This window comes from Mobula birostris, chromosome 4 (genome assembly GCF_030028105.1).
Source record: "Mobula birostris isolate sMobBir1 chromosome 4, sMobBir1.hap1, whole genome shotgun sequence".
Taxonomy (NCBI): Eukaryota; Metazoa; Chordata; class Chondrichthyes; order Myliobatiformes; family Myliobatidae; genus Mobula; species Mobula birostris.
In genome coordinates, this window is record NC_092373.1 from 202,076,707 (window position 1) to 202,096,988 (window position 20,282).

The 20,282-nt window shown below is 44.7% G+C and overlaps 1 protein-coding gene across 7 annotated transcripts in view; it reads left to right on the forward strand.

Annotated features, from left to right (window-relative positions):
• LOC140196877 (exocyst complex component 6B-like) overlaps window positions 1-20,282 on the forward strand; it is an 877,039-nt gene that overhangs the window by 56,905 nt on the left and 799,852 nt on the right. For all 7 annotated transcript variants that reach the window (XM_072256771.1, XM_072256773.1, XM_072256776.1 and 4 more), the window contains exons 2-4: window positions 14,352-14,517; window positions 16,390-16,437; window positions 19,144-19,234. In XM_072256771.1, coding sequence (XP_072112872.1) covers window positions 14,352-14,517; window positions 16,390-16,437; window positions 19,144-19,234 — 305 coding nt within the window. The remainder of the gene's footprint in view (window positions 1-14,351; window positions 14,518-16,389; window positions 16,438-19,143; window positions 19,235-20,282) is intronic.

The window sequence follows — 20,282 nt, forward strand, 5'->3', positions numbered from 1 at the left end:
GCCTTGTTGTTCTTCGGGCATGACATGCAACGAAGGACAACATTTGACAATTATAAGGAATAAAGAATTATGTAAAAATAAAGTCTGGGATAGTTTTATGAGCAGCTGGTGCATATCAAGTCCTGGTTAAGCAACTACTGATGCCAGGCAAACAATCTCTGAAGAGTTATTGATAATGGCTGGGATCACCCGTCTTGTAGAGACACTGCCCTGAAGAAGGCAATGGCCAAGAACAATAATGGTCATGAAAAGACCATGATTGCCTATGTCAAATGACATGACACACACATAACAAATGAGCGAGAAGAGAAAGTACAGATATTCGAAGTTCATTTATTATCAAAGTTCAGTCTCGAAGAAGGGTCTCAGTCTGAGACGTCAACTGTTACTCTTTTCCATAGATGCTGGCTGACCTTCTGAGTTCCTCCTGCATTTTGTGTGCGTTGCTTTGGATCTGCAGATTTTCTCGTGTTTGTACAGTATAGTTCCTTTAAAATGACAGCTCCTTGTTGTCATTTTAGGGATGGGGGAAGATGCATATTTTGAAAACAATTGCGGCTTTCATTACAAAGGTTAGGAAGCAAGGCTGTGGAGAAGCATTGGTAAGAGCTGGTGCCAATGAGAGTGCCTGCTGTTCTTGCCAGGGCACATGCTGAGAATGTAAGTGCGATTTAAGCTTTGGTGTGTGTGTGTGTGTGAGAGAGAATGAATCATAAAAAGAAGTTTGTCTGTTGGAAATGTGAGCTAGAGGGAGGGTTTGAAAATAAAAGATGATAATTTAAAATTTGAGATACTGGGAATGATGAGTGAGTAAAATTCTGAGAGATAGGATTCTGGCAACACACACAAACTGCTACAGGAATTCAGCTGGTCAAGCAGCATCAATGGAGAGGAATAAAGAGTTGATGTTTTGGGTTGAACTCTTCATTGGGACTGTCAGCCTGAAATATTGACTCTTTATTCATTTCATGAGATGCTGTCTGACCTGATTAAGTTCAAGTTTATTGTCATTCAACCGTACATATGTATACAGCCAAACAAAACAACATTCCTCCAGGCCAAGGCGCACGACGCAGGGACACAACACATAAAGTAATATTACTACAAAAAATTAACAAATAATAAGGTGCACTTACGATACAAGTTAACAAGTAAACAGTATATCGTTACTGGTGCTTCGTTCATGATGAGACCTGGGTTGTGTCAGGGAGTTCAGTAGTCTCACAGCCTGGAGGAAGAACCTGTTTCTCATTCTAATAGTCCATGTCCTAATGCTGCGGTACTTTTTGCCTGATGGTTGGGGGTTAAAGAGATTGTTAGACGGATGGGAGGGATCAGTGACAATGCTAAAGGCCCTGTGCATGCAGCACTCCTGGGAAAATATCTGTAAAGGGTGGAGAAAGAGACCTGAGTTCGTCCAGCATTTTGTGTATCTTGCTCAAGATTTCCAGCATCTGCGGAATCTTTTCTGTTTAGGATACTGGTGGGAGTGTTTCAGTTTGCACAGTAGAATGGGGTTGAACATATGAACCCGCATTTCTTGACACTCTCCCAGGAGATCTTGTCAAATTATTTCTTCCAATCTTCATAAATTGGATTTAATAACACTCTCCTGCCATCTACTGGTATTATAGTGTCAGACAGCATTGGAAAGTGGGTGAAATTGTCAGGTCATATGAATAATTAGGACACTACTTGGTAAGAAGGGTATTTTTGGCAAGGTGTTAGAGCAAAGCATTGTCTGAGGTTCAACAATGCTCAGCTGCTTCCTTACTGATCTGCTTTCCATTTCCAAGGAAATAAGGATTAAAGGTTTTTTTTTAAAGTTTAAAGATTAGCTTTATTTTGCACACTTACATGGAAACATGGAAACGTATAATGAGATGGATCATTTGTCTCAACGACCAACACAGTCCGAGGATGTGCTGGGTGCAGCCCACAAGTGTCGCCATGCTTCCTGTGTCAGTACTGCTGGCCCACAACTTACCAACCCTAACCCATACATCTTTAGAATGTGGGAGGAAACCCACATGGTCACAGGGAGAACGTACACACTCCTTACAGACAGTGGCAGGAATTGAACCTGTTTCACGGACGCTGGAAGGTGTTATGAAAGATGCTCCATTTAAAATCCCTTCTTCCGCCTTGTGTTATATTGTCTACAGTAAGCATATTCCGTAGAGGTTTGAGGAACACTTGGAAGCACTGGCAGTATCCTCTCCCTGCTGGATATTCTCATACTCTTCAGTCTGACTGCCTTTTGTTGGTGTTTCCTCACATTCATTTTCTGCAATAAAATTTACACTTGCACGAAAGATCGGAGCTGAGCTGACCCTAACTGTGGTGAGGGTGAACTTTTTGTGTTAAGCACAGAACCTATTCCCGGAGATTCTTATTTTATTTTATTTGGAGATAAACAGGCTCTTCTGAGCCTAACCGCCCATCAACCCCTGATTTATCCCACGCCTGATTGCAGGACAATTTACAATGATCAATTAATCTGCTAACTGGTACACCTTTGAACTGTGGGAGGAACCCCACACGGTCATGGGGAGAACATACAAACTCTTTACAGACGGCACCGAAATTGAACTCCGAACTTGCCAATGCCACGATCTGTAATAGTGCCCTGCTAACCGTAGTGCTACCTGGACCCAACAAAACTTGGTCTATGATTCCCAGAGACACACTCAGAGGTGGACATCAAGTGCAGCTGGAAGATAATCTACTCAGTGAAAAATGCTCATTGGTTTGTCTTGTAGCCCCCTGGTAAGCCTCAGGCTCGCTCAACCCGCTTTCGTCTAGGGGAAGCAGCCTTCGGCCCCGCCAGACTGGGTAATTAAGTTTGTGTGGATGCTGTGTGATGTACTCCACCCCGCCAAATAACAGACAATACACTATATACGATTAAATGATTACAATTTATAGATATTACTGGAACTATGTAATTAACAGAGATAAAATATAAAAGGAAAGTAAAAGGCCCCAGACTTACCAAAGTTCAACCTTTTCGTGCACAACAGTTGGAGCTCTAGTAACGGGGTCGGCTTTCCACCATTCGATCCCCTCCGACCACCTCGACCCGCCACCTGGGACCAACCACGGTGGTCGACCAGATGCTCCACACGAGCCTGTCTTCGTCTCCTCTCCTCGCCAAAGACCCTGGACGTCGGGCTCTGGTCTCAGGGTCCGCCCCGTCGTCCAGCTCACAGCACTGCGTCCACTCTCTTCTCTCCCTATCACGCTTTCTCCCCAAAAACCCACGCATCCAATAGCGTACAGACACACAAGAAAGAATAACATCTATCCCAATTGGTTAGCAACTGAATACAACTCGCTCTATAACCCAAACAAGCTGCTAGCGAGAGAACTTTCTCAGCAGTTAACATAACAAAGAAGCCATTTTAATTAGCCTATGCAATAACATAAAAGAAGAAACCCCTTACACTCTCCCCCCACCAAATAAAGTCATGTCCTCATGACTTCTAAATAACTCGCCAACCATTCCTGCAGACACAAAAACCCAATCCAGGTACACACAGTGACATTGCTTCCCAAACAGTGGACCTTACACCCGGTCCCATGGGTGCTACGTAGGCCAACCTATCTGGGAATTTCCTAATCCTCCGAGACCTCTGTATCCCCCTCACCTAAACTCTTAAGGCTCGGACACTACGGGGGATACCTCGGGTCTGCTTGCCAACTCCTCTCTCAATCTCTCACTCATGCCCCCACTGCATTTCGGAGCCCCCTGTCCCGTGTCCAGGGCCCCACTCCTTTTCCTTCCGGGTCCTGCTGTAACCCAGGCTGCCCACGGCTAGCCCTCCCCACTACAGCTGACTCAGTGGGAGAAGGGCCAAAAGTCTCTTCCTTAATCAAAGGGAATTTAACGAAAGGCATTATGTACCACACATCCAGCACATCATCCTTCAAATCCGTATTCTTCCTCATTTCCTCGATCGGTTGCTGCTGTTTGATTTTCTCCAAACTGAAGCACTTAGCCTGGGCTGCCTCTGCAGCCTCCTCAGCCTCCTGCAGTCGAGACGTCAGCTTCTTCTCTGACTCCTCCAACTCTCGCCCCAGTCTCAGCAGTTCTGACCCACGCTTCATGTCCATCTCCATCTGGGACGCAATTACACCACCAGCTTCTTCCAATCTGTTCTGGATCGAAGTCTTGAGTTTCTGCTGATCCTTTTGAAGGTTGGTCATTGTTTCGTCTCTTTGGATTAACTCATCAGTACGTGACTGCAGTTTCGGCTGGGAATTCCGTTTCTCCGTCTCCACTTTGACGAGCGTGAACTCCAAGTCTTCAGTGGTTGTCCTGGGCTCCAGCACTTGCCTCACATCATCGTCCCCCGAGGCGAATCCAAACCCTAGGTGATCATCCACATACGCCAAAACTCCAAACACCTCCACATCCCCCATGATCTTCCTCATGCCCTGCGGGAAGGTTGCAGGGGCTCCGGATATGCCCTGGGGCATCTTTTCTGATCGAAAGAAGCCTAGGGAACCTATAATGGCCATCTTCTCCTTGTTGGCCTCACTCATCGGGATCTGGCAACATCCACTCCTCAGATCCAGCACATTAAACCACATTGCACCATACAAACAGACCATAGTCTCTTCGGCCCTCAGGCCCGTATTCTGGTCAATGACAGTGCGCCTGCTCAGAGTCCTATAATGCACACACACGCTGCCTACGTCTTCAACGGCTACAGGGTCCAGTTGCCGCAACCTCTCTCTCACCGAGGTGTCTTCAGCGGTCAACTCCCCTTCCTCATGGTATTTCGGAGAGTCTCACCCTCAGGCCGTACCACAATCGGCTCTCGTTTAAATTCAGTACCGGCCCAAGGCTGCAAGACACGTCCTCACAAGCAGCTTGAAACGCTGGGTGCACAGACAATGCCCCCATGAACTCCAGGTTCACTAACCAATCATTGTCTTCTGGATAATCACTGGCACTGGTACCCAAAATCTCCAGTGCCCTTGCGGTTGTCAAGAGTAAATGCTTCAGACACCGGTTGTAAAATGAACTGTACAGCAACTTGACCTGCGCCCCGGTGTTGAGGATGGCTTTAGCATCACTTCCCTCTATCTGTAATGACACCCTGGAGTGTGGTCCCTCTAAGCCTTCAGGAATAGGGTCTTTTCCTTTTGGAAGTTCCTTGGTACATTGCTGGGAACGTGCTCCCCCAGAGACCCCTAGCCGTTCCCCCACTGGGCCTTCACTAAGTTTCCCGACACCTCTCTGATCAGCTGAACAACTGAGGGAGGGGCTGATCCCCTGAAATGATCCCCCTGGCACTGAAAGCAATTTAGCTGCCCTCCCAGCCAGAGAAGATACACTGAAAGCTTTTCCCCAATCTCCTGACACAGGTATGGAAAGCCCCCCCAGGTGCTGCATTTCACTTCCAGTCAAACCAAACGCATTTTCCCCCGCTTTCAGATAACTGGCAGCTGTCACTATGGGGTAATTGAACCTGACAGTTCTAACACCATCAACAGCCCGCCTACTCAAACTTTCAACCAATCCCTATCGCTCTCCCTCAACAGAGCACAGCCACTCATATAGCAACTGAGAGATCGGCTCCGCCCATGTCTTGTACGCCTTCGCCCCTTTAGGGGTGGATAATATTCCAAAAGCCAGGCGGAGCCTGCCATAGCTGGAACATTTATTTGCAGACACTATCTCCGAAATCAGACCACTCTTTCCTCTCTCTCCTAACATTATGGACAGCCCCTGGTCCCACCACCAACATGCATGCAGTAATAACCAGCAATCCCACAGAGACACACATTACTAACTGCAATCCCACAGAGACACAGCAATCACGCAGCACACTACTGAAATCAATCTCGGACAAAGCCCCCAAATATAGCCCCCTGGTAAGCCTAAGGCTCGTTTAACTTTCTTTCGTCTAGGGGAAGCAGCCTTCGGCCCCGCCAAACTGGGTAATTAAGTTTGTGTGGATGCTGTGTGATGTATCCCACCCCGCCAAATAACAGACAATACACTATATACGATTAAATGATTACAATTTATAGATATTACTGGAACTATGTAATTAATAGAAGTAAAATATAAAAGGAAAGTAAAAGGCGCCACACTTATCAAAGTTCAACCTCTTCGTGCACAACTGTTGGAGCTCTAGTAATGAGGTCAGCTTTCCACCATTCGATCCCCTCCGACCACCTCGACCCGCCGCCTGGGACCAACCACGGTGGTCGACCAGATGCTCCACATGAGTCTGTCTTCGTCTCCTCTCCTCACCGAAGACCCTGGACCTCGGACTTCGGCTCGGGGTCCGTTCCGTCGCCCAACTTACAGCATTGCGTCCACTCTCTTCTCTCCCCATTGCGCTTTCTCCCCAAAAACCCGTGCATCACAATAGCTTACAGACACACAAGAAAGAATAACATCTATCCCAATTGGTTAGCAACTGAATACAACTCGCTCTATAACCCAAACAAGCTGCTAGCGAGAGAACTTTCTCAGCAGTTAACATAACAAAGAAGCCATTTTAATTAGCCTACGCAATAACATAAAAGAAGAAACCCCTTCCAGTCTGAAACTTGGTCTTTCAGTGTAGTGTGATATCCAAGGAGGAATGCTGCTGACTGGCACGCTCCAGGCTGCAGGAATATGTGCTGAGGGATGCACTGAAGCTCAGTGTAGCTAATGCTAAGGCTGTGTGGAGAATGACCACAGTTTGGGCTTCTTCCATTATGTTACGTAGAGGGGTTGAGTCTGGCGAGGAAGCCCCTCTCACAGCAGAAGGGTGTCTTCACCCCATGGGACCACGGGAAAGGCAATGGCATTATAGAGAGGTACCATCTCAGTAAAATACTGGAGGAACTCAGCAAGACGGGCAGCATCTGTGGAAAGCCATAAACAGTTGATGTTTCAGTCTGAAACACTGACTGTTTATTCCTCTCCGTAGATGCTGCCTGACCTGCGGAGTTTCTCCAGCATTTTGAGTGTGTTACTCTGGATTTTCGACATCCACAGAATCTTGTGTTTACTCTTTATATGCTTTTCTTACTATTATGAATAAAAGTTTAATTTTGAGGGAAAAAAGGACGGTGTTTCTGATTTTTCTGTGCGTGGTTTAAGTGTGGTCTAAACCCTGTTTCTGCACTGTCATACTCACCAAGCTATCTTCCATTTCATACAGAAATCCAGTTGATCTTGTTGGTAGGAGAGAGAGCGAGAGGGAAAATATATGTATACAGAAAGTGATACCAAGGTGAGGGCAGGGAGGGGAAGGAGATATGTGCATACCAGGGAATGCAGAGTAGCAGGGAATATATGGAGAAAGAGAGAGGGAGATATGTGTATACGGAAAGACATGTAGAGAGAGAAAGAAAACATAACCAGCATAACCTTATTATTAAATTCACTTTCATGTGTGACTGCATGGATCTGCATGTAAACTCTGGGGTACGCTAACATCAAATGTTCTTAGTACAGCACAGATACAGGCCCTTCGGCCCAACAGGAACATGTTGACCACAGTACCGACCCAACTAATCCCGGTTTCCTGCTTTGGTGCTGTATCCTTCTAAGCCCCACCCCTCCATGTATCTATCCAATGGATACAATGCGATTGTACCTGCCTCATTCACTTCCTCTGGATAGCTCGTTCCATATGCTCACCAGCCTCTGAAAGGAAAAAGTTGTCCCTCAGATCCCTTATAAATCTTTTTCCTCTCAGTCAGCACAGACAGGAACTATCATAACTTAAGGGAAAATTGTGTTGAAATGTTGTGTTCTTTAAAGAAGGTTACATGAAAAATGGATGAATTGGATTTTGTCTTTGGAGATTTCATCAAAACATTTCACAAAGCTCAACAGAGCAAACTGGATCAAAAAAAAAAGTAATGGAACCCAAAAGCAGGTGACAGATTGGACCAGACATTGATCTAGACTGGGGTTCCCAACCTGGGGTCTATGGACCCCTTGCTTAATGGTATTGGTCCATGGCATAAAAAGGGTTGGGAATCCCTGATATAGACAAACGCAGAGGATTTCACTGGTTGAAAGACTCAATATTGCATTGAGTCTTTGGTACTAGATACCTTGTTTTTTTGTGGTATATATTTTCCCATGCTTCCTCGGTAAATAGTGCATCTTTCCAGATTTCCATCGATGTAGTGTGTTGTTGTCAGCTCTTTGATGTTGGTCAACGCATCCTGCGAATATATATATATATATACACACATATATATGTATCCATCCATCAATCAATCAACAGGCCCTTCCAGCCAACGAGCTGCAACATCTAGCAACCCATCAATTTAATACTAGTCTAATCACATAGCAATTTACAGTGACCAATTAAACTAGTAACTGACCATTTTTGGAATGTGGGAGGAAACCCATGAGGTCACGTGGAGAATGTACAAACTCCGTACAGACAGCGCCTGAATTGAACTCTGCTCCGAGCTGTAATTGTGCTACGCCACCACGGTGCTCCTTCCATCGGAACATCCCTTCTGTTGGGATCATCCCACTGTTCCCTCCATCGAGATTGACGGAAAGGGACTCAGTGAGCCAAGTGTGCCTGGAACGCTGAGACACCAGCACCATTTTGCCCTGTTTGAAGTTGGAATGGGAAAGGCAAATGCTACCAGTATGCTTTGAGGTAGTTTTACATTTGTGGAATTACGATGATGTTGCTGAGAGTTAAAGGGGTGGTGGGGGCAAGCAACTATGAGCAAGCTGAGGGACAGCTTCTGCACTGCTATTGCAGCATTTGCTAAAATCCAGAACATTCTGCACTGCCATCATAGAGAGCATCCTCACATAATCCATTACTGTCTGGATTGGTGCAGTGTCCTCTGCAGTGAACTGTCAGGTCAGCAGAAAAGGTAATTGTCTGCAGTCTCCCATCGCTGCTGGAGTTAGAGTCATAGAACACTACAGCACAGACACAGGCCTTCGGCCCATCTGGACCATGCCGAATTATTAATCTGCATAGTCCCATCGACCATAGCCCTCCGTATCCATCATTCTTCTACGCTCTAGGGACAAATTCTTCCCCTATAACTCAGGTCCTCAAGTCCCAACAGCATCCTTGTAAAATTTCTATGAATTTTTTCAATCTTACTGTCTCTTTTCTGTAGGTTGGTGACCAGAAATGCACACAGTGCTCCAAATTTGGCTTCACTAAAGTCTTGTACACGTTCAGCATAACATTCCAATTCCTGTACTTAATACTTCGATTTATGAAGGCCAATGTGTCAAGAAATTTCTTTACAACTCTATCTGCTTATGATGCCACTTTCCAAGAATTATGGATTTGTATTCTCAGATCCCTGTTATTGTACCACACTCCTCAGTGCCCTACTGCCCACTGTAACTCCTACCCTGGTTTATCCTCTCAAAGTGCATCATCTCACATTTGCCTGCATTAAATTCCATCCGACAATTTTCAGCCCATTTTTCCAGCTGGTCCAGATCTCGCTGCAGACCTTGATAGTTTTCCTTGCTGTCCACAGCACCTCCAGTCTTGGTATCATCCACAAATTTGCTGATCCAAAGATTCAAAGTACATTTATTATTGAAGTATGTATGCAGTATGTAACCCTGAGTTTCTTCTTCGCACGAACAACCATGAAACAAAGAAAACCGTGGAAACCATTTAAAGAAAACATCAAACACCCAACGCACAGAAAAAAAGCGTGTTGCGCAAAGGGCTAATTCTAGTGAAAAACACACAGAATATAAAACATCAGAACTATGGAGTGATTGAAACAGTCTAGAAATGTTCAGCTGGGTTCATTTCAGTTCAATTTAGTGCTGTGCCATTCGTCTACTGCAGGCGCAGAGTCAGTCCGCCCCGATCAAAGTCGCACAGAATAGTGATAAAAAAGGAGTAACTAGAAACACATATAACATGAAATGCAGAGTCCAGCCACAGACCACTAATTAAATCTGGCCCAAGATCCAAGATTCCGGCAGCAGCAAGTGTAAGGGAGAGAGAGAGACCGGTCACAAGCAGGCAGACGGTGCTGAACACTCGCTTCCGATCTCGTCCAAGTGTTAAATAACCCAAATGTTGCTGATCCTTCTATTAAACAGTTCTCGTGGGATTTATAAAATCTGCCTGAGAGAGCAAATGAGGTTTCATTCTGAGGAGAATAAGAAAAAACTGCAGATGCTGGCAATCTGAAATAAAACTCAAAATGCTGGAAACACTCAGGGAGTGTTTGTGAAAGAGAAATGGAGCCAAAGTTTCAGTTTGACAACCCCTTCAAAGAGGGCAAACAAGTCTGATGGAGGGATAAATATGATAAAGGAAGTATTTCTCATAGGGTAGATCATTTTAATGCAGTCAAGTAAGGTACAGATTAAATCGAAGGAGGCCCTCTGTTGGACGGGGTCGACCATGAATGTTGCATTCTAGCTGTCTATATGATACTTAAGCCAAGGCAGTACGAGATGGAGAGCAAGCTGTTGCCCATGTACTAGGCTTCCCTCCACGCAGCTGATGAATCCAAAGGAATGGCAGAGACCGATACAGTTTGGTACCAGTGGTGTTGCCAGTGAGCGTTGAACTCAACGTAGGGCTGCCTTAGGGAGCCCAGCTCCGGACTTTTCCTGGGGGTTTACTTGTGAAGCCTTCTGATGAGTGGATATAGCTCCAAGGCAGCGGAGGTTTGAGATCAGGGTTTTCCTTCTGGATCAGCTACCAATGACAGCCGATGAGACCCATCTGCCCAAAGCGTCTGGGTTTAAGGCGGGGGTATCCTGCCTTTGCTCCTTCTCCTGTCAGTAGAAACAATTCTGCTGGGCAAAGTGGCTAAGCCAAGCATGAGGATCAGAAGCTAGACTTGGTTGTCAGAGGCTATTTGAGACGAACACCATTGTGAGGATTTAATAGGTAGTGGGAGTTTATCGCCATTACCACCCCCTCCCCCCGGCATTGACAACTTTAAGGATCCAGATTAAGTTGGCAGATTCTGCCATCGAGTTGCATCAGGCTGTCAAATTGAAGTGGGTGAACTGGTAGTCTGTTTGCTCACTTACTTTATTTGTTCTTGGAGAGGTAGATATCTGTTTCTGCATACCTTTAGAACAGTCTTAACCTTGTGCATTGTGGCAGTTAAAATTACAGTTGTAGAGCGCAGAAAGAGGCCCGTTGTTCCACGTCATTGGTGCCAACCATAAATATATTGACTTTGAGATCCTGTGTGGAACAGGCCCTTCCAGCGCACTGAACTGTGCCGCCTAGCAGCCCAGCAACCCAGCAACCCACTTATTGAACACAAGACAATTTACAAAGACAAATTAACCTACTAACCAGTATGTCTGCGGACTGTGAGAGGAAACTGGAGCACCTGGAGGAAACCCGTACCCTCATGGAGGGAATGTACAGACTCCTTACAGAGGACGCTGGAATTGAACTCCAATCCTTTTCTGATATTTTCTGTTTTTATTGCACGGGAGTTTGTTTTGCACTCTGAGAAAAATAATCCAATAGCGAGCTAAAGGATCATGTAAGTCAGAAAATACAGCATTGGTGTGGTTGAGTGACATAGAACAGTACAGCACAATAAAGGTCCTTTGGCCTACAATGTCATGCTGACCTTTAAGATCAATTTAATCTCTCCCATTTTTCTATCATCCATGTGCCCATCTAAGAATCTCTTTTCTGTCCCTAATGTATCTGCCTCCACCACCAACCCAAGGAGAGCATTCCAGGCACTTACCACTCTGCAAAAAACCTACCTCTGACGTCCCTCGTAAACTTACCCTCAATCACCTTAAAATTATGATCCTTTGTGTTATCATTTCCGCCCTGGGAAAAGTCTCAGGCTGTTACTCTGTATCTCAAGGTAGAGGCTTTGACATTGGGAAAAAGACTACTTGCATTACCTGGACCTTCATCACCCGGCCACGCTCTCTTCTTCTCGCTGCTAACAGGAAGGAGGTACAGGAGCCTTTGGTCCCACACCACCAGATTCATTACCCCTCTGGGGTAATGCCTTCCACCTAAGCTATTTGGAGTCGGGGGTTCTGAATGCTGAGGAGGTGGAGGAGAACCCAAGGGTAATAGCAAGACACCTGCAGAAATCTCTAGAAATTGCTAAAATCTCTGTTCATGTGTCCACTATACAAAAAAACATTGAACAAGAATTGTGTTCATAGAAAGACACCACTGCTCTCCAAAAAGACATTGTTGCAAGTCTCAAGTTTGCAAAAGACCACCTGGATGTTCCATAATGCTTCTGGAACAATGTTCTGTGGACAGATTAGACAAAAGTTGAACTGTTTGGCAGAAATGCACATCACCATATTTGGAGGGAAAAGTGCACTGCACACCAAGGCCAAAACCTCATCTCAACTGTGAAGCATAGTGGAAGGAGCATCATGGTTTGGAACTGTTTTGCTGCCTCAGGGCCTGGACAGCTTGTAATCATTGAGAGAACAATGAATTCAACATTCAAAATTGTATTAAGACATTTTACAGGAGAATGTCAGGGTAGCAATCCATCTCCTGAAGGTTAGTAGAACTTGGATGATGCAACAAGACAATGATCCGAAACACAAGAGCAACAGAATGGTTTAAAAAGAAGAAAATTCATGTTTTGGGATGGCTAAATTAGAGTCTAGATCTTAACCCAATTGAGATGCCATGGCATGACCTGAAGAGGGCTGTTCGTGCAGGGTATCCCAGAAATATAGATGAGATGAAACAGTTTTTGATGCAAGAATGGTCTAAACTTCCTCCTTGCTGTTGTGCAAGTCTGATCAGCGGTTACAGGAAATGTTTGGTGGAGGTTATTGCTGCTAAAGGAGGTCCTACCAGTTATTAATAGCAAGGGTTCTCGGCTTTTCCAGCCTGAACTGTGAATGATTAAACAATGTGTTCAATAAAGTTGTGAAAAGTACAATTGTTGGTGTGTTATTAGTTTAGGCAGATTGTGTGTGTCTATTACTGTGACTTAGATGGAGATCAGACCACATTTTATGAGTAACTAATGCAGAAAACCAGGTAATTGCAAAGGATTCACAAACCTTTTCGAGCAACTGCATTCTAAATAAATAAAAGATATTTATTTGTAGATTTTGTCTTCTTTTGTACATTGGTTGTTAGTCAATCTTTGTGTGTAGTTTTTCACTGATTCTGTTGTAGTTTTATTCTACTGTGAATGTCTGCAAGAAAATGAACTTCAGGGCAGTATATGGTGACATACACATATTTTGATAATAAATTTACTTTGATCTTTTAAAACTTTGATGCATGTTATTTGAAGAAGGTGAGGTACTAAGATTAGTTTGGGAAGTGTGCAGTTTTTTAATGTGAAAGCCTCAGACAACCTCGCAGTACAAGCAGCTGATCAAGTGGCTCTTCATTGCCAGCCATGAGAGTTGTTAGATGTTGATGTCTTGGATCTGAGGTTCTTTCGGAAGTCAAGAATGAGACATAAAACTTGTTTCACAATAGTTTTATTAAGTGCTAATAGAATAAAGGAATTGGAAACGGAGAGGAGCACGATTCTAGTAGCAATGGCAAGAAAGAACGAATGGATGGAAAATATGGTGAGCCAACATGCTAATATAGATTGTATAATATAGATAAAGTGACGTTCCATTCAAATTTGTGGCTAGGAGTTGACCATTCAGATAGCCACTATTCAAATATTGTGATTCCAAAGAAGCTTCCAGAGTAATACAAAGAACTACAACCACTAGGAGACACATTAAACAATTGCATGTACACAGGTAATTATATAAAATGGTTGGTTGTCCGTCATATCTGACAATGACAGGAAAGCTATGTGGGAGAATTTTTAAAGTGGAAAATCCATTGCACTGGGGTGTTCCACTCCTCGACCTTGGAAGCCCTGGTCCAGTGGTACGAATGGTCATCGTAACTGGGGTCTTTCTTAGTTACAGTGGATGATTGTGACTTCATTTGTGCCTCAACATGCTCTTTGCTCTCCACAGAGCGTTGCAGAATCGCCCTCCTGGCTGTTGGACCTCACTGGAGCTCTTACCTGCCCAGTCTGCTGGGGCTGACATTGTATGCTAAGACAGGCATGTCCCTATCTCACTCGGGTATGAGGCCTGCTGGGTACCCCACCTGGTTTAGACTGCCTCTTGAAGCAGTGTACCAGAGTGTGTTGTGTGTCCAGCAGGGACCAAAGGTGAGTGCCCAGATTGGAGAGCTGCTACCACTCCCTGGGCACCCCATACACCCCGATTAATAAATGACAAACAGGCATATTAGGTAGTTATATAAAATACAAGCATGCATAAGAAAATTAATCTGTAAAGAAATAACAATTATACGAACTACTCCAACAGAGTGTTAAAGTGCCTCTGCTTTGTGTCCTTCCAGGTCGGTTTACGATGGAGAGGAGCACTGGCGCTTTATGGAGAAACTGGATGCCCGGATCAGGAACCATGACAGGGAGATTGAGAAAATGTGCAACTTCCATTTCCAGGGATTTGTGGACTCCATCACGGAGCTGCTGAAAGTACGAGGAGAGGCACAGAAGCTGAAGGTGTGTCGCTCCTCTGCATCTCATCTCGGTGTGATGCTGTCTTTAACTGTAAAGTGGGTTACCATATAAATGCAAGCAGGCTTTTTCCACTGAGGTTGGGTGAGGCTCGATCTAAGGTCATGGGTTAAGGATAAAAGGTGAAACAAAATGTTTAAAGGGAACATGAGGGGGATCTTCTTCACTCAGAGGATGGTGAGAGTGTGGAACAAGCTGCCAGCAGAAGTAGTGGGGTTGATCTCAACAGTTAAGAGAAATTTTAGGAAACTGGGCAAATTAATAGTTTGGCACCAACTAAGTGGGCTGAAGGGCCTGTTTCTGTGCTGTAGTGTTCTATGTTTATGACTACATGGATGCTGGAAGCCTTCTACTCGAGCCTGTCACCTATCACCTGCTGACTCTTACTTCATCCTTTCCCTCAACCTTTTTGTTCTGGCAATCTGCCCTCCTTCCAATCTTGACCTGAAATATTGACTGCCCATTTGCCTCTGTAGATGTTGTCTGGCATGCTGAGTTCCTTCAGCACTTTTTATGTTGTTCTCTGCTTTTATTTTGTTGGGAAAGGGTGGGGGTGGGTGGTTGGGGATGAAGAAAATTCATTCAGTATCCCATGTGCTCCTAGACTCTCCCACTCCACGTTCACTCTATCTAGGCCTTTCAGTATTCCTCAGGTTACAATGAGATAACCCCTTATTCTTCTAAACTCTAGGTACAAGCCCAGAATATCAAATGCACCTCTTGCATTAATCCTTTCATTCCTGGGATCAATCCCTTGAACCTCCTGTGGACCCTCTCCAGTGCCAGCACAGGCATTGCGAAGGAGGCAGAAGCCAGAATAAGAGGGTGGGTGGGGGGGGTTAGCAGTAGGTGATAGGTGAGACTTGGGGAGGGGCAAGGTGCTTGAATGGGTGGGGGGGTAGGAGCTGACGTGCTGGGGATATGTTGTGCAAATTGTAACTTTGAGATGCAGCAATAGAGATTGAGAGGAGAAAATGGAGATGGGTGTGAGGGAACGAATTTCAACTCTGTGTGTGTGAGTGAGAGTGTGTGTGAGTGTGAGAGTGTGTGTGTATGTGTGTGAGTGTGTGTGTGTGTGTGTGTGTGTCTGAGTGTGTGTGTGAGTGTGTGTGTGTGAGAGTGTGTGTGTGTGTGTGTGTGTGTGTGTGTGAGTGAGTGAGTGTGTATGTGTGTCTGTGTGTGAGAGTTTGCCAATTAGCTGAAGTTAGATGTAATGCCGTCTCCTGACATCTACATTATATTGAGATTGCAGTGCAGCAATTTCTTCAGGACGTCCAGCCCTTTGGATCAGAAGCGGAAGCAGAATCAGGTTTATTTATTATATGTGGTGAAGTTACAATATAAATATAATATAGTATATAAATATTATCTAAGTATTGCAAAAAGACAGAAAAAATTGATTATTGGGGACAGGAGTGGGCCTTTGAGGAATTCCTAGTTCCTTAAACTATCACCTCCTGGTCAGACAAAGCTTCTTGTGTTTTCCACTGTTTGCCCAGCTGCTGAGCCGTGACATTCGACTGGATAATTCCAGATTCACTGTCCAAACACTTTCTTTAAAATGTCTAATGTCTCTTTGGGATGATTTAGCAAAGCTGAGTGACGTTGGTAGTAATTTGTGTATTCATTGTAAACTACTCACTGATTTAGCAGTAAACAACGATTTCAGCCTCTGAAGCCGATGTGAGAGCATCCTTCAGGATGGTGAACTCATGGAAAGCATCCGGCCCAGACAGGGTGGCTGGCCAGTTACCGAAGACCTGTGCTATTCATCTGGTTGGAGTGTTCACTAATATCTTTAACCTCTTGCTTTGGCAAGTGGTACCCGTATATTTATTTATTTTCTTCTTGTCTCAGATCCAGGTGACTGATACCAACGATAAGCTGCAGGAATCTGGAAGGGAGGTGAGTTCACTTTTAGTTATTGGATCCAGGTTTACTCTGTGTCGTCTATTCTTGTCTGAAGATATTAACTACTTCTCCAGAGGACTACTTTGATGAAGGAGCCCTGTAAGATCATGATGTTAGCGGCCTCTTTCTGGCACTGTTCATGTATAACCCTGCTGCTTTTGATTGTTTTCATAAACCTCATAAAAACTCATGAGGCACTTCAACTTCTGTTGACTTGTCAGTTAATTAATGTGTTTCTTCTTATCTTGGAGATAGAACATAGAACAGTACAGCACAGTACAGGTCCTTTGGCCCAAAAGGTTGTGCTGACTTTTTAACCAATGTCAAGATCAATCTGACCTTTCTCTCCCACATCATTCGTTCATCATGTGCCGTGTTGTGTGACGTGAGTGATCGTGGACTTTCCAATATCATGGTTGCTCTTGGCAAATTTTTCTACAGAAGTGGTTTGCCATGGCTTTCTCCTGGGCAGTGTCTTTACAAGATGGGTAACCCCAGCCATTATCAATACTCTTCAGAGATTGCCTGGCATCTGTGGTGGCATAACCAGGACTGGTGATGTGTACCAGCTGCTCATACGACCATCCACCACCTGCTCCCATGGCTTCATGTGACCCTGATCGGTGGGGGGTTGGGCGGGGGACTAAGCTGGCGCTGCACCTTTTCCAAAGGTGACCTGCAGGGTAGCAGAGGGAAGAAGCACGTGACACTTCCTTTGATAGAGATGCATCTCCTCCCCACCATCCCCACCATCCCCACCCCACCTACATGGTCCTCCATTTTTCTTTCATCTATGTACCTGTCTAAAGTGTGCTTCGAGTTGTAGCTGCCCAAGTTGGCTGTGAATTGATTGGCGAGTCACATTTTTTACAGGTGCACTGTAGAGTGCATCCAATTCAGATATACCTGCAGATGCTGGAAATACAGAGCAGTGCACACAGAATGTTGGAGGAACTCAGCAGGTCAGATACATCTATGGAGATGAATGGACTGTCAACATTTTGGGCCTATAACTTTGATCAGAACTGGTCTGGCAACCGCTCTGTCCAAGACCACAAGAAACTGCAGAGTTCTGAACACAGCCTATTCCACCATATAAACCAGCCCCCCTTCCCCTAACTCTGTCTACACTTCCCACTGCTTCGGAAGAGTGCCGGCATAATGAAAGAACCCCCCTCCCCCCACCCTAGCCCGGACATTCGCTCTTCTCCCACCTTCCGTCGGGCAGAAAATACAAAAGATTGAGAATACAGGCTCAAGGACAACTTTGTTCCACCATTTCACGACCTCGATCAGACCTCTTGCTTGATAAAGCTGAACTCTTGATCTCTCTATAAACCTTGCAGCTTATTGCCTACCAGCTCTGCACTTCCTCTGTAACAGTTTATTCTGCATTCTGTTATTGACTTTACATTTGTTTTACATTGATGTGCTGTATCGGTACACCATGAAGGATGTATAAACAGAAAGGTGCCAGAAAAGGGCCAGTTACATCACGAAGCTAGGTCATGGACTGTTTGCCCCACTCCCATTAGGGAGGAGGATGCATAATATCCATGCCACGACCTCCAGGCTCAGAAGCAGTTACTCTCTCCAAACGGTAAGGATGATCAACACCCCCACCCACTGACTCACCTGTCAGAGTCACCTTATGTAGAGACACTCCTGTACCTAGCCTCACTTTATGGACATAGAATCAAACTTTCTATATAAGCCATTAAGCCATCTTACGTATTTATATTCATTGTGCTTTTTATTATTGTGTTTTTTAATCTTTTTTTGTCCTGCATCGGATCCAGAGTAACAATTATTTTGTTCTCCTTTACACTTGAGTACTGGAAATGACATTAAACAATCTTGAATCTTGATGTGTGTAATTATCTATCGGGATCCCATGAAAATCAAAAGCTTTTCACTGTGTCTTGGTGCACTGATGATAATAAACCAATGACCAATTACCAGAGGCTGGAGAGATTGGAGTCATTCTCTATATGAATTCAGTTGGGCTTTGAAAATGGATGGCAAATTGCCACTGTCCTTCAGGCCATGACCTCTGACCAAGCAGACGGAAAGCCAAGGAGGTTTGGCTGCTTTTAACTAGCTGGATTCCTTGCTTTTGTTTGATAAGGTTCCCTTATGGATTGGCAGTGATACTTACATAGGGCACCTAACTTGCGGCAGCTATGAAGATAAAGTAGCCTCATGGAAATTCGGTATGAAAGCTGATTACTGAGCCAATTTCATTTAGAAACGTAACCACTTGTGCCTGCTGTGCCACGAGAAAACTTACCATCTGTCTGCTGTTCCCCTAGAAATGTGTTAATTTCTCTGGAAACGTGTTCACCCATCTGCCAATATTCCTGGATGTGTTGCCTCCTATTTGCCATTGTAGAAACATGTCCACCCAATCACCAGCTCCCCCAGAAATGTGTCCACCCAAACACCTGTTCTCCTGGAAACATGTCCACCCAACCATCAGCTCTACCAGAAGTGCGATCATCCAATTGCCAGTTCTCTGGAAGTGTGTCCACCCAAATGCCAGTTCCCCCAGAAAAGGGGCCACTTATCCTCTGGTCCCCCAGAAATTGACTGCACAGGTGCTGACTGCCTTACCCCTGTTATCAGTCATGATCACAGATTTTTCAACTAGTTAATGAAAAGACAGTTAACATAATTGTTTCTTTTCCCCTTGATCCACAGTTAATTATGGAGATGGAGGAGCTGAAGAAGTGTCGCTCACAGCAGAGGAACATTGCGGCCACAGTGGACCAGCTGACCCTGTGTCTGCCAGGTACGTGACGGCTACCTGTGGTGATGTCCCTCCACATATTATCATTACTACAGGCAGCGGTTCCCTTTTGGACAAGAGGTAACTATGAAGTGAACCATTTGTGACCATTCATCCCAAGAATGTTGTTGAAGGAAAAAAATGTAGTCAAGTAGTGATGCGGGTTGTGCTAATGTGGTAACGGAACTGCAGACAGAAGCAGAGACATGGATTGCAGCATTTCAGGAACTTCACTAAATATGTTGTAACATGCATCCATCGTTGTAACAGAAAATTGGTTTTACTGCTTGACATGTAGATAATTACAGTCGGCCTTCCTTATCCGCGAGGGATTGGTTCCGGGATACCAAAAAACGCGGATGCTTAAGTCCCTTATTCAACCTGTCTTAATGCGGTGGACCGTAGGACCCAGCGGAACCCCGGACCTTATTTAACTTGTTTCAGTGCAGTGGGCATTAGGACCCGGTGACGGAGCTCTGAACCTGCAGTGTTTCTGTTCACGAAAATAATCACGATCATGATTGAAAACAAAGTGGAAATAATAAAGCGATCCGAAAAAGGTGAAATGCCATCGGTCATTGGAAAAGTGTTAGGCTACAGTCGGTCAACGATCGGAACAATTTTAAAGGATAAAGTGAGAAAAGGCCTGCCCGATTAAAGCTCCAATTATTACTAAGCAACGCAGTGGTTTAATCATTGGGTTTTGGGGTTTTGGGTTTTTGATCCTCCACATCAACCCGGCAGGGATGGAGAGCGCGCTCGGGAGCGGTCTGTCAGTGGATCGGAGCCTGGTGCTGAAACATACGTTTCTTAAGTGTTTTATATGCATAGAAAGGTAAAATATATGCTATATACTAAGATAGATGTTTGGCTAACTGACGCTAAGTGATAGCGGATGCACCTGTTCCGACCTGCTTAGTAAGAGAACTTCCGTTTTTTTTTATCTTGATCCACGATAACCTACGCACATCCTCCTGTATAGTTTAAATCATCTCTAGATTACTTATAATACCTGATACAATATAAATGCCATGTAAAATAGTTGTTATAC